The 15,032-nt window shown below is 39.8% G+C and overlaps 1 protein-coding gene across 1 annotated transcript in view; it reads right to left on the bottom strand.

Moving 5' to 3' along the window:
* IQGAP1 (IQ motif containing GTPase activating protein 1) overlaps positions 1–15,032 on the bottom strand; it is a 112,898-nt gene that overhangs the window by 46,061 nt on the left and 51,805 nt on the right. Inside the window, exons 9-14 of the mRNA XM_021713112.1 lie at positions 10,561–10,724; positions 9,626–9,710; positions 6,212–6,375; positions 5,856–6,016; positions 4,395–4,519; positions 2,359–2,522 (exon numbers count right to left, since the gene is read on the bottom strand). Coding sequence (XP_021568787.1) covers positions 2,359–2,522; positions 4,395–4,519; positions 5,856–6,016; positions 6,212–6,375; positions 9,626–9,710; positions 10,561–10,724 — 863 coding nt within the window. The remainder of the gene's footprint in view (positions 1–2,358; positions 2,523–4,394; positions 4,520–5,855; positions 6,017–6,211; positions 6,376–9,625; positions 9,711–10,560; positions 10,725–15,032) is intronic.

Here is a 15,032-nt window from a genome sequence, read left to right on the forward strand (position 1 = left end):
CAGGAGTTGTGCTTCAACCCTCTCCACAGGATCAAGTGACATTCTGTACTATCAGACGCTACATTTATGTGTTAGGACACGGTGATGTCAACTACTCTCATGGCAGTGTAATCAAAGGAGATCTGTCAACATTACATTATTATCCACAACTCCTACACTCTTAACCCAAACTTATGGAGCCCACATGAGTGCCAGTGTACCAAGTATACTAAAGCCTTGGTTTGTTTTTCTACTCCTGGCTTCCCAGAAAGAATCTAACTCCCTGAATTTAAAATTTATTTTGGCTCTTCCACTTGCTGCCTCACTTTGGGAATTTTCTTTTCTTTTCTTTTTTTGAGTTGGAGTCTCACTCTGTCCCCCAGATTGGAGTGCAGTGGCCTCTCCCGGCCACCGTAGCCTCGACCTGCTGGGCTCTGACGATCCTTCCGCCTCAGCCTTCCAAGTAGCCGGAACTACAGGCCCGCACTACCATGCCCAGCTAAAAGAATTTTCTAAGTCAGAAAACAAAACTGTAGTTCTCGCTATCTAGTTGTTATTTGGGAAGTACTTAAAAGGAGATGAATCATAATTAGAAAAACATACACAATTATGCTCTAAGCACACAACTAACATGTGAAGACCTACAGCATATATTCAGCAACAAAAAGAACTGAAGTACTGGTATATGGTACAACTTGGATAAACTAAGCTAAATAAAATAAGCCAGTCACAAAGGACCACACACTGCATGATTCTACTTACATAAAATGTTCAGAATAGACAAATGTCCAGGGCTGGAGAAGGCTGAGTGAAAATGAGTGACTACTAATGATTACGGTTTCTTTTGGAGGTGATGAAAATATTTAAAAATTGATGTGGTGGTGATGATTGCATAATTTTATGAATATACTGAATCATACACTGAATTGTATGGTATATGAATTATGTCACAATAAAGTTGTTATTAAAACAACATATGGCATTATATACTAAAACTTATAAGTATTCCCTATGACCCATTAATTCCACTCTTAAATGTATACCTAATAGAAATATATATGTGTATTTACCAAAAGACATATAATAGAATATTCATAGAAGCATTATTTACAGTAGCCAAAAGTAAAAAAACAAACAAAACTTCAATAATATAATCACACAATAGAATAGTACACAACAATGAAAATGAACAAACTATTGCTACATGAAACCACATGGATGAATATCACTAACATTATGGTTAGGCAAAAGCAGTCAGACACAAAAAGAGCACATAATGTATGATCTCACTTAAATACAGCTCAAAAATGGGCAAAAATGAACCGAGGTGTTAGGAATCAGGACAAATGTGAATGGATAAAAACAGAAGGGAACATGCGGGAGGTTTCTGTAGTGCCAACAATATGTTCTACAATCTGAGTACCAATTACACAAGTATGTTCACTTTTGAAAAGTTATGCAATTGCATACCTATATAACTTGTGCACTTTTCTGGAACTTATATTTCTTTTTTTGAGTTGGAGTGTCACTCCATCACCCAGGCTGGAGTGCAGTGGCAAGCTCATGGTCACTGCAGCCTCGATCTGTGGGACTCAGGCAATCCTTCTGTCCTTCCAAGTAGCTGGTAGTACAGGCGTGCACCACCACACCTAGCTAATTTTTTGATTTATTGTAGAGACGAGGTCTTGCCAAGTTGCCCAGGCTGGTCATGAACCCTAGGCTCAGGCAATCCTCTTGCCTCTGCCTCCCAAAGTGCTGAGATTACAGGCTTGAGTGACTGCGCCTGGCTGTATCTTATATTTTAATAAAGAATGTACTGTGCACAAAAGAGACACAAGAGACTGTCTACAACTAACAACAAAGAACAAGCCAGGCTTGATGGATCAGCCTGTAATCACGCGCTCTGGGAGGCTGAGGCAAGTGGATTGCCTGAGCCCGCAGGTTTGAGACCTGCCTGGGCAACTTGGCAAGACCTCATCTCTACAGCAAATCAAAAAATTAGCTGGGCGCGGTAGCGCGTGCCTGTAGTTCCAGTTACTTGAAAGGCTAAGGTGGAAGGATCGCCAGAGCACAGTAGGTCGAGGCTGCGGTGGCCGGGAGTGGCCACTGCACTCCAGTCTGGGTGACGGAGTGAGACTCCAACTCAAAAAAAAACCAAAAAACAAAGAACAAAAACCCAAACACGTAAAACAGCATGAGCTCCTGGTAGGTGGAATCTATGTTTCTCAGATTTTTGTGTCCCTCCAAGAGCTCTGAATCTAAGGGTGCCCAAAAAGTATTTTTCATTGAGTGAATCAAGAGAGACAGTCCTACCTCTATCTTTGTTCTAGGAGAGCTGAAGTGCTCTGAACAGAAAGGAACAATTCCGATGCCACTCACCTGGGCTTTCTCTCTCTTTGCTCTTATCAGTGTGTCTTGGTAATGTTGGGCCACTTCTGAAAGGACTCCCTCAAGTTTAGCTGCAGGAATCTGTAGAGCCTGCAGAGTCTTTTGGGCATCCCCTTCATCCAGGGCTTCATTAATTAAACCAATGGCTAAAATCCCTAAATATAAAGAGACAAAAAGGTATTTTTAAAATTAAGAATGTGTGAAAACAAATCAATCTTGAAACATGCTAACTAATCATATACCCACCTGAGAGTAACCATGATTCCAACTGTAATTTCTCATCCATTAAGCAGCACTAATTTTTTTTTAACAATTTAGTGTTTGCTTCATCAAGTAAACTCATGTATTCATATTCCTGTTGAATGCTCAAGCCCTTCTGTTTCACTTTTAATTGCTCTAACTTAAAAGTGACAAGGATTTTGATGAAACTGGCTTTACAGTATAGTTTTTAGTTACATTTAAATGTGTAATCAAAACCATTCTTGGGTCACAAAAAAATCAGAGTTCAAGGGATCTTTAAAAAGTCACTATGGTCAGGCATCGTGGCTCATACCTATAATTCTAGCACTTAGGGAGGCTGAGGTGAGAGAATTGCCTGAGTCCACAGGTTCAAGATCAGCCTGGGCAACTTGGCAAGACCTCATCTTTACTATAAATCAAAAAATTAGCTGGGTGTGGCAGCCTGAGCCTGTAATTCCAGTTACTTGGAAGGCTGAGGCAGAAGGATCGCCGGAGCCTAGCAGGTTGAGACTATGGTGGCACTGCACTCCAGCCTGGGAGACAGAGTGAGACTCCAACTCAAAAAACAAAAAAAAAGTCACCTAATTCAACATTGTTATAGAAGAAAAAACAAGGCTTAGGGATCTTTTCTCCAAGATTACATAGCAAATAATTGACAGATAGAAGATCCAAGCCCAGGGCTCTCTAATGCAAGTAAAGCATTTTCCCCCAAATCAACTGAATGTTTTTCATAGGAAATACAAATCAAAATTAGAAATGTTTACTTCTCAAGTATCTTAAGCAGCTGTGCTGTTTTTGTAAGAACTCTGTTGTTTGATAAAATGTTTGTTTGGTCTTTGTCCCTGTAGGAGTCTCTAAAACCCTTGGAATATGGTGGGCTCCTCGGAGCACACCTGTATTTATGCTAACCAATGACTCCTGGATGGTCTCTTGATAGTTTCCAGTTGAAGCCTGGCCATGCTGGAAAGACCAACCTTGTGATGAAAAGATTGAGGCTTAGAATCATGTGATATCAGTGTGGTCTCTCAGTCTACAAGGAGGGGAGGTCAACTAGAAATCGAGTGTAATCACAAAGTCAATAATTCTTATCAATCAGGCATATATAATGAAGCTCAATAAAATTTCTGGGCACTCAAACCTCAGGTGAGTTTCCCTAGATGGTGATATACATCAATGTGCCAGGAAGGTGACACATCCTGAGAACACAGAAGCTTCATATTTGGGACCATCCCAGATACTGTCCTATGGGTCTCTTCTTTCAGCTGGTTCTGATTTATATCCTTCCTAATAAAATTTTAATCTTTAGTCTAGCACTTTCCTGAGTTCTGTGAGTCATTCTAGCTAATTACTAAACCTGAGGGAGTAGAAGGAACCTCCAAATTTGTAGCCAGTTGTACAGAAGTATGGTGGCCTGGGAACCCTACAGCTTCAGTTGGTATCTGAAGTGAGAGGACTTCCATGGAGGTCTGTGCCTTCGACCTGTGGAGTCCCATCACACGGTTGATCTAACTCCAGACAGTGTCAGAAGTACTTGCAATAACAGCATTTCAAAATGACAGACCGTGTTCAATCCACTTCCTGAAAAATTTAGCTCTTATTTAGATACACACCTAATTATAGCAATTGCCTAGTGTTGAAAACAATATCTACTTTTAGCTTTTTGAGTTATATCAATATTTTTCAATCTCTAACCCAAAGATCCTCCTAGGAGTAGTATTTAGAACCAGTTCATGGAATCACACCATCTTTAATGGTATATTATTTGGGGGGACAGAAAGATAACTCACTTTCATGTTCCTCTTGTACCACCAGGTTCACATTGTCCACACAAGCTTGGATGTCATTCCATGTAATAAATTCATTATTCTCTGCATGTGCCTGAGTTTTCAGTTTCATCAATTCATCAAGATACCTGCCCCAGTACCCCAAGAAAAAAAAGACAACAAAGCACAGTATTTTTTTTAAAGGTCTTCAGAATTATTATGGAGAACAGAAATAAGAAAACTAAGGAGTGAAATATTCAAAGAACAAACACTACTAGGGTACCCCAACCATTTGATATATTCTAAAGCCAGTTTTGAGACTGGGGAGTTACTTTAAACAGTGTGAAAATGCAAAGAAATCACTTATTCTTAATAGCCTGTTACATATTGTGAATTCTAGGTAAGACGAACTCTAGAATCAGAAATAGCAGCTCAGAAAATGCCTCTAAAGACAAGAAAAACAGGCCACACATGAACTAATAAATGTAGAAGGAATGACAGGTCATAAACCATCATTCAGCAACTCTTACTGAAAGTACTGATTTAGTCAAAGATTACCAGTTGGGGTTAAAAATATTAAGTAAATGGTTAAATGGGAAACTGGACATTTTGATGGTGCAAAATGTATAAAAAGATGTTTTGGTGATAAGGGAAAAACATAAATATATAGTGGAGGTATAAACCGTCTCCCTAATTAAGATATCAGTCTTAATATCACTAATGTGAGAAAAGCAGATTTTATATGCCTTTTAATATGGGGCAACATAAAATATATATCACCAAAAAATGTTAAACTGAAGTATGGCAAGCCTTTAAAGATGTAACTTCCAATTCACAGGAACAAGGCAAATAGAAGAAAACAACTAGAATACCCATAAAATAGAACACTTTATATGGCAATTGGCCCCATCTTTTTAAAGACAGCGTAATGAAGAAACAGACAATTGATATTAAGATATCTAAGGGGCACAACAACCAGATGTAACACATAGTCCTAGACTGGACCCTGCTTTGAACAAACCAGTTGGAAAGGACAGTTTTGGAACAACTGAAGAAGAATGAAAATGAAGTAGGGTTAGATAATATTAAAGAAATATTATTTCCAACCTGGATAATATAGCAAGACTTCATCTCTACAAAAAAATTAAAAACTAGCTGCGTATAGTGGTGTGCATACACAGTCCCAGCTACTTGGAAGGCTGAGGTGAAAATATCGCTTGAGTCCATGAGGTCAAGCGACTTCCTGTGTTATTTTGGCTACACAACACATTTTATAAGTATACTTATATATTTAGAAACAGAATATCATCATATCTACAATGTACTGTAAACCCTTCAGCATTACAAAAAATAAAATGAATCAAAGTTGAACAAAAAAAAAAGTATGACCACACCAAAGTCACAATGCCTGTGAAGAATGCAGGAGTGCTAACACATGAAAGACAGAGGGAAGAGCTATGTAATGGATTCACTCTGGAGACCCACCTCTGACAGTTCTCTTCTTCAATATTGGTAAGGCCAGTAACTGAACTGCTCAATTGCTTCCACACTGTATTCATGTCTCCTGATTCCAATGCCCTATTGATTAGCACCACCGATGACAACATCTCCACTGCAACAGAGAGCTCCGGATGCGTGAGGTTATGCTGTACAGAAAGGAAGTGGGGGAAGCAGTGAGGAAAGACATTCTTGAATACCAAAGGAGTTAGAAGCTTAGTAAAACAATAAAAAAATTAAGTTTCTGGAAAAAAGTTCTTCCTAACCACATGACGAAGTAGAAGTGGGTATTAAATTCACTTCCACCCTATTTTCTCAAAACAGGACAGGTTTAGTTAACTTACTTCAGGACTCTGTTGCTGCAGGGTAGCCAGCTCCTTCTGATAGAGATCAGCAGCAAATGGATACACCTGCGGCAGCTGGGCTTCAGGATTCATTAGTTCCAAAACAGTCTTCTCAGCAACACCCTTTTGAATTGCAGTATTAATTGCTGCCACTGCTGCCAATCCTGAGTAGAAAACAGGGGTTCAGAAATGCAATAGGCTTAGAGAGCCCTGAAGGGAAGGAGCTGCCAATTTTCATGGAAGAAAGTTACATTCTGTGGATAAACTATCTACCATAAAGTCTTTAAGTGGAACTTTCATCTTTGAAAAGCAGCCTCCCTGGCATGAAGGGTGAACTGTATAGCATGTGAACCATATCTCTTAAAACAGCCTCCTAACTGCTCTCCTCAACCCTATTTTCTTCCTACTCAATTCATTTTGTATGCCACCACTACCTTCCACCTAAACCATCTCTTCCTTCCTCTATAGCCTGACAAAAAAAAAAATCAGTTTCTTAGTTTGCCATTCAAAACTTTCCACAGTCTGTCCAGCCCTTTATCTTATACAACTCAAGCCAAAACATCTACAAAAATTGTGTTCAAATCACTCTTCCTTAAATACATCTCTCGCTGTCTCTACCTCTGCTCCCACTTCCTTTCCCTTATTGTACTGCATCAGGAACACTCTTCTCTCTCCTCTTTCACCATCCAAATCTTACCAAACTCTTAAGTCTCATCTCCTCCAGATACTTCCCTAGCCAACCATGAAGTGCATGAAGTGCATACTAGCCAAGGCGAGCCTATATTGACTCCATAGTTTTAAAACTGAAAGAACCCTCTGACATAAAAACAGACACACAGACCAATTAAACAGAATAGAGAACTCAGAAATAAATCCACACATTTACAGCCAACTCATTTTCAAAAAAGGAACCAAGAACATACATTGTGGGAAAGGACAGTGCTATGATTTGGATATGGTTTATTTGTCCCCAGCATTTCTCATGTTGAAATCTGATCTCCAGTGTGGTGGTGTTGAGAAGGAAGGCCTAGTGGGAGGTATCTGGATCATGGGGGCAGATCCTCATGAATGGCTTGCTCCCATTCTCACGGTAGTGAGTTCTTGTGAGACTGGATTGGTTCTTGGGGAATGGATCAGTTCTCATGAGTAGATTGTTTTAAAGCCAGGATACCCCCAAGGTTTGGTCCCTCTTCACATGTGCCCACTTTCCCTTTGACTTTCTCTGCCATGTTTTGATACAGCACAAAAGTCCTTACCAGAAGTCAAGCAGAAACCAATACCTTGTTTCTTGTACAGCCTGCAGAATCATGAGCTAATAAATTAACTAGCATGTATTATTTTAAAGCAACACAAATGGACTAAGACAGTTTCTTCAATAAACAGTTCTGAGAAAACTGGCATATGCTCTATAGAGGAGAATAGAATTAGACTCCTATCTCTCATCATATACAAAAATCAAGCCAGAATGGATTAAATACTTAAATCTAAAACATAAAACTATGAAAACTACTGGAAGAAAGCATTGGGGAAACACCAGGACATTGGCCTGGACAAAGACTTTGGGTAAAACCTTAAAATCACAGGCAACAAAAGCAAAAATAGACAAAGAAGACTATATCAAGCTAAAACGTTTCTACACAGCAAAGGAAACAACAAAGTTAAGAGATAACATACAAAATGAGAGAAAATAATTGTAAACTATCCACCCAATAGGGAATTGATAACCAGAATATATTAGAAACTCAAACCACTCAATAGTAACAAAACAAAAATACAATTATGATCAGGCGCAGTGGCTCAACCTGTAATACCAGCACTTTGAGAGGCCAAAGCGAGAGGTCTGCCTGAGCCCAGGGGTTCGAGACCAGCCTGGGCAACTTGGTGAGACCTTGTCTCTACAATAAGTCACAAAAACTAGCCGGGCATGGTGGCATACATGTGTAGTTCCAGTTATTTGGAAGGATTGCCTAAGCCCAGCAGGTTGAGGCTGCAGTGGCTGTGAGCGTGCCACTGCACTCCAGCCTGGGCAACAAGAGCGAGACTCCAATTCAAAAACAAAAAAACCCCCCAAAAACCCCAAAACCACCAATCATCTGATTAAATAATGGGCAAATGAGCTGAATAGACATTAATCAAAAGAGATACAAATGGCCAACAGGCATATGAAAAAATGTTCAATATTACTAATCATCAGGGAAATGCAAATGAGATATTATTTCACCCCAGTTAAAATGGTTTTTATCAAAAAGATAAAAATAAATAAACAAACAACAAATGCTAGTAAGGATGCAGAGAAAAGGGAATGCCCATATACTGTTTTTGGGAATATAAATTAGTACAGCTACTATGGAAAACAGTATGAACAGTCCTCAAAAAAACCTAAAAATAAAACTACCCTATGATCCAGCAATTCTGCTGGATATATAGCCAAAAGAAAGGAAGTCAGCATATTAAAGAGGTATTTACACTCCCATGTTTATTGCAGCACTATTCACACAGCCAAGACATGAAATCAACTTAAGTGCCCCGTAATTGATGAATGAATAAAGAAAATGTGACATATATATCCAATGGAATATTATTCAGCCATAAAAAAAAAAGAATAAAATCTTATCATTTGCATGAACAGACCAGGAGGTCAGTATGTTGTTAAGTGAAATAAGCCAGACACAGAATGACAAATATCAACTGGGCATGGTGGCATGCACCTGTAGTCCCAGCTACTCGAGAGGCTGAGGTGGAAGGATTGCTAGTCCAGGGGTTCAAGACTGTGTTGAGTCGTGATCATACCACTGCACTACCAGCTTGGGCAACAGAGTGATACCCTAACTCAAAAAAAGAAAAAGAAAAAAATCTAAAGAATGACAAATATCACAGGATCTTGCTAAAAATGGACCTCATGGAGATAGAGAGTTTACCAGATGCTGGGAAGGACAGGAAGCAGGGAGTCAAAAGAGAGGTTGGTTAATAGATACAAAAATACAGTAAGATACAAGGAATAAGATCCAATGTTCCATAGTATAGCAGAGCGACAAGTGTTGATGATAACATATAGTTCAAAATAGCCAGAAGAGAAAATTAGAATGTTACAAACACAAACAAAAGATAAATGTTTCAGGTGACGGATACCCAACTGCCTCGATTTGATCATTACACATTGTATGTATGTATTAAAATATTACATGTACCCCCAAAATATGTACAACTACTATGTATCAGTTAAAACAGACAACAAAACTGAAGGAACCCTAGTGCCATGGAGTACCAAAAGTACCTGGCTGATTATGACTAGCAGGCTCAGGGTGGGGGATAAGGGGTGACAGAAACTAACCTCAGACCCTTCAATGATATAAAGCTACAACTTTCCTCCCCTACTGAATATTTCAATGGACATCCAACTGAGAGGACTCTTACTTCTCTGATATTGCTGGGCAGCACTATTTGCAGCATCCACTCCAGATTGCAGCTCTTCCTTCTGCAGGGGATCAGCCTGACCACTCTGAGAAATGTAAAGAACACTATGTAAAGATTACTCATGCCTATGCCTCCAGACCTTAAAGTTCTCATATCTAAACAGCAGTCACTAGGGACAGAGAGCCACAGACATATGTGACAGTTCCAGGCTAAATGCAGCCAAAGTGGCAGCCATAGCTAGAGTCAAAAGCCCTTGCCAAAGCTGGGGTAGAATGACTTTCCAGAAACAAGTACATTTTAAAAAATAAAACACGAAAAGCAGCAAAACATTCTAAGAGAAAATGCTTGTAGAATCTTTGGCACAATGCCACTGCTTACTCTGACCAATGCATTCTGGGAATTTGTAAATTGTAAACTTGGCCCTTATTTAGACAAAAAAAAAGAAAGCCCCTGATGTTTTTCTTAAAGGAAAAAAAAAAAACAAAAAAAACCCCACGAAGTACAATCCCATACAATCTACCCTTATTGCACATTAAGTACTTTCCCAGTGTTGGCCAGAGCAAGCTAATGAGGTGTGGCTTTTTTAAAAATAGAAATTCCTAAAGTAAGAATGCAAAAAAAAAAAAAAAAAAGCCAGGTTTTCCCCAATGCCTTTTAGTTGGGGAAAGAAAGTTGGCTGAGGTGAAGAGGTGGTTAGATTAGGAGTGGGCAGGTAATGTTTGTTTACATTAAAAGAGGACTCATAGCTCCAAAATCAAAGCTGGAGACAGAGTATATTTTACCAGAGGATATTAAAAAAAAAACCAACTCATTTAAATGCTGAAGAAAAAGTCATACTAGAAAAAAAAAGGCTACATAAATATTCTTTAAGTGACAGCATGAGAGTTAAATAGATGAATACAAACTCTTGCAACTTCAATCTAGAGTATTTTTACCTGTCTCTTCTGCTGTTTAGCACTCAGGAGCTGCTTGAAGTACCAATCACTGTTTTGTTGTTGCAATCCTCGAAGACTCAGAGCTGGTGATTGCAGAGCCTTGAACAAGGCCAGCGCAGCTCCCTGCTCTAAAGCCAGGTCGACATTTGCTAATGCAGAAAATGCTGAGGAAGAAAAAGGAAAAGCACTTAGAAAAAACACTATGTTAACCAGATAGCCTAGAATATTTTCCCTCGCCCAAAACCTATCTCAGTTCCAGATAAGGAAATTTAACTCCGAGAGCCTTTACTCTATAATCTTTCAGAAGCATAAAATCTTGGGATTGGAAAAGAACTTTAAAGGCATCAAATCTAGGGGTTCCCAACAAGTTGTTCATTGGATTTCACACAGGTTCCTGGCCATACTTCCGCCCTACTTGAAAGTTTCCAGATGTAGACAACTTGGCACCAACATAGGTAGAAACATAACAGCCACCAATCTAGATGAGTATGATTCTTTTTTTTTTTTTTTTTTGAGTTGGAGTCTCACTCTGTCACCCAGACTGGAGTGCAGTGGTTGCTCCCGGCCACCACAGCCCTGATCTGCTGGGCTTCGGCAATCCTTCCGCCTCAGCCTTCCAAGTAGCTAGAACCACAGGCGCGCACTACCCCACCCGGCTAATTTTTTTATTTATTGTAGAGATGAGGTCTCGCCAAGTTGCCCAGGAGGGTCTCAAACCCGCGGGCTCAGGCAATCTACTCACCTCGGCCTCCCAAAATACTGGGATTACAGGCTGAGCCACTGAGCCTGGCCGAGTATGATTCTTAAACTCTCTCTAAAATACTAAGCTGTTGTCCAGATTATGCTTATCAACTACTAAACAGGAGAATGTATTTCCCATGGCAATTTATTACATCCTTGGACAATTTTGTTTCAAAAACATTCTAAAGCTTCAACCCTGAAGTTCACACTGAATAAATTCGACTGTCTCTTCCTTGTATCCCATTAACAGCCTTAGTATCTTTACCCATTTCTAACATAGCATTATTTTGAACCCATTCATTATTCTGATGTTTCCTGAACACACCCCACCCACAACAATCAGTGAGGGGAGGGGGTTATCCTCTTCCACTCTATCAACATTCTCTACTTCTAGTCACAGAACCTGAGGTCATATGAGCTTCTTAATATCTGATAGTGAAAACTCAAAAGTTCCCTCATCTGCAAATGATAAGATACCTTCCTCATAGATTATTATTATTTTTTTTCTTTTAATTGGAGTCTCAATCCATCGCCCCAACTGGAGTGCAGTGGCAAGCTCCCGGCCACTGCAGCCTCGACCTGCCGGGCTCCAGTGATCCTTCCACCTCAGCCTTCCAAGTAGCCGGAACTATAGGCACGCGCTACAACGCCCGGCTAATTTTTGATTTATTGTAGAGATGAGGTCTCGCCAAGTTGCCCAGGCGGGTCTCGAACCTGCAAGCTTAGGTAATCCACTCACCTTGGCCTCCCAAAGCACCGGGATTACAGGCTGAGCTACCGAGCCTGGCCATCATAGGGTTATTTTTAAGATTAAATGAAATCATATACATAAAAGCACTCTGTAAATTGTTAAAAAAAAAAAAAGAATTATTTGGTTGAAGGTCAGAATAAGATGATTTCTGATTTCAGAAATGATAGCCACTGAGTAATGATAATTACTTTATTACTTATCTCCCTATTTTTAGAAAAGAAAGTGCTTCCCCATGCCACTGCTCAAGGACAAACATCCGATTTTATCAAAGTAGCAAAAAGAAATCGATAAAATACCAAAAATCAAAATATCTGGGGCATGGCAGTACTTATCAGTTTTAAATGTTTTCATTAGTAAAAAAATTAATAAGCTATTAGAAAGAAAATGAAAACAGTCCAAGGGAAAATAGCCGGGCTCGGTGGCTCAGCCTGTAATCCCGCGCCTGGGGAGGCTGAGATGAGTGGATTGCCTGAGCCCGCGGGTTCGAGACCCGCCTGGGCAACTTGGCGAGACCTCATCTCTACAACAAATCAAAAAATTAGCCGGGTGTGGTAGCGCGTGCCTGTAGTTCTAGCTACTTGGAAGGCTGAGGAGGAAGGATCGCCGGAGCTCAGCAGGTCGAAGCTGCGGTGGCTGGGAGCGGCCACTGCAGTCCAGTCTGGGCGACAGAGTAAGACTCCAACTCAAAAATAAATAAATAAATAAAAACCAAGGGAAAATAAAGGCTCAAACCAAAAATGGGAAGTAGGGGCAAGGGGAAGAGTAAAACTAATTAAAAAAAATAAGAGGTAAAATAAAAGGTTTAAAAATCACTACAGATTTGTGGTCTCACCATAGACTCCTAAATAACTTTATTTTTTCCTAATATTTATGCCTGCAAGTCAACGAATTGATCATCATACCAAGGTGATGGTTTCTTAAGTCAAGGCCGCAGGACCATGTAGCTATCAGTCAGCTAACCATCCATTCCTTCAACAATATTTACTGAAGATCTACTACATGCTACAAATATAGCAGTGAACAAAACAAATATCCCTGTCTTCATGGAGCTTTCATAGTAGCTAGGGACAGAAAATAAAATAAATAGAGGTAACAAACAGACTTTCTCTAGCTATGCACTGCAGAATCTCAGAGTATCTATCCACAAAAGCATCTAGTCAATTATGCTTTTCTAAAAACAAAAACATGCTACTTAAATATGCAGATATTAGCTAGGTAGTAGCTCATGCTTGTAATCCTAGCACCTTGGGAGGCCAAGGTAGGAAGACTGGAGTTTGAGCCAAGGAGTTTGAGAACAGACTAGGCAACATAGTGAGACCTCGTTTCTACAGAAAAATTTAAAATTAGCTGTAGTCCCAGCTACTTGGGAGGCTAAGGCAGAAGGGTCGCCTGAGCCCAGGAGGTCAAGGCTACGGTGAGCCATGATCATGCCACTGCACTCCAATCTAAGAGACAGAGTGAGACTCTGACTCATATTAAATGAATATTCAAAAACATTTTATGCCGGGCTCGGTGGCTCAGCCTGTAATCCCGCGCCTTTGGGAGGCTGAGGTGAGTAGATTGCTTGAGCCCGCGGGCTCGAGACTCACCTGGGCAGCCGAGACCTCATCTCTACAATAAACAAAAAAAATCAGCCAGGCGTGGTAGCACATGCCTGTAATTCCGGCTACTTGGAAGGCTGAGGCGGAAGGATCGCCGGAGCCCAGCAGGTCGAGGCTGCGGTGGCCGGGAGCGGCCACTGCACTCCAGTCTGGGCGACAGAGTGAGACTCCAACTCAAAAAAAAACAAAACAAAAAAACAACAAAAAAAAAAATTTTATATTGCAAAGATGATAAAAGTTTAGAACATTATTTAAATATCTCCTCCCACTGAACTTTAATTACCAAATTCTAATCTTCTTTATTCTACTAAACAAAAAAATGAAATAAAAATAGTTTCTTATTTTTAACTATTTGGCTGCAGTTTTCTTCTAGGGCAGTGTTAATGGACTCATTGATAGTTGTCATATCCTAGCAAAGAATCTTTTCTATAATTACATTAAGATAATTCCTGGAACCAAAAGTCCCTATATCTTTCTGGTATATACCTTTCCCTTGCCTCAGACTTTCTCTATAATTAGGAAAAAACTGTCCTTCTGTAGGGAATTCTGCTTCATCCTCACTCGCTCATCTATCCTAAGAATCCCTGTGAAGGTTCAAGAACATTAAAATCCACTCACACCTCTAAGCAGAAATCATCACTGCCTTCTTTACTCTATGACTATACCTCATGCACCTTTGGTACCTTGTTCTAATCAAGCTTCACTTGCATGTCTATCTTCTTCACTATATTGAAAGCTGTTTCAGGGAATTTTTATTACTTTGCTCCGCTGACTACATAAGAGCAATATGAACAGAACATATTTTAAAACACACACATATTGTTCTTTCCTTATATGTTTATAATTTACTCACATAATTAGCAAGGTAAAGCTATAAAGGTTATAAAATCAATAAAATAAAACAATATAGTGGAGGAAAATTCCTTACTAAAAGAATTTTATACACTCTATAAAATTCCTGCAGCAGGAAACATGCTAGACCGAGCCCGGCATAAAATGTTTTTGAATATTCATTTAATATGAGTCAGAGTCTCACTCTGTCTCTTAGATTGGAGTGCAGTGGCATGATCATGGCTCACCGTAGCCTTGACCTCCTGGGCTCAGGCGACCCTTCTGCCTTAGCCTCCCAAGTAGCTGGGACTACAGCTAAGCATAAGAACACTCCAGCTTACATTTGCTAACTTAAGTAGTCACAGAGATTCAGCATATCACTCATACTTGAATGGAACTATTTATTAATCTGTTAGAAGGTCACAATCCTAAATAAACCAGAATGTAGCAGAATACAAAAAATCCTGGTTGGGATTTTGAAGTCCATATCATATAGTGCCACGGCCCACACGGCTGCCTTGAGGATCTCGCTCCCCACAATATAGAGT

This window comes from Carlito syrichta, unplaced genomic scaffold (assembly GCF_000164805.1).
Source record: "Carlito syrichta isolate Samal-C Ts95f unplaced genomic scaffold, Tarsius_syrichta-2.0.1 Scaffold304234, whole genome shotgun sequence".
Classification (NCBI taxonomy): Eukaryota; Metazoa; Chordata; class Mammalia; order Primates; family Tarsiidae; genus Carlito; species Carlito syrichta.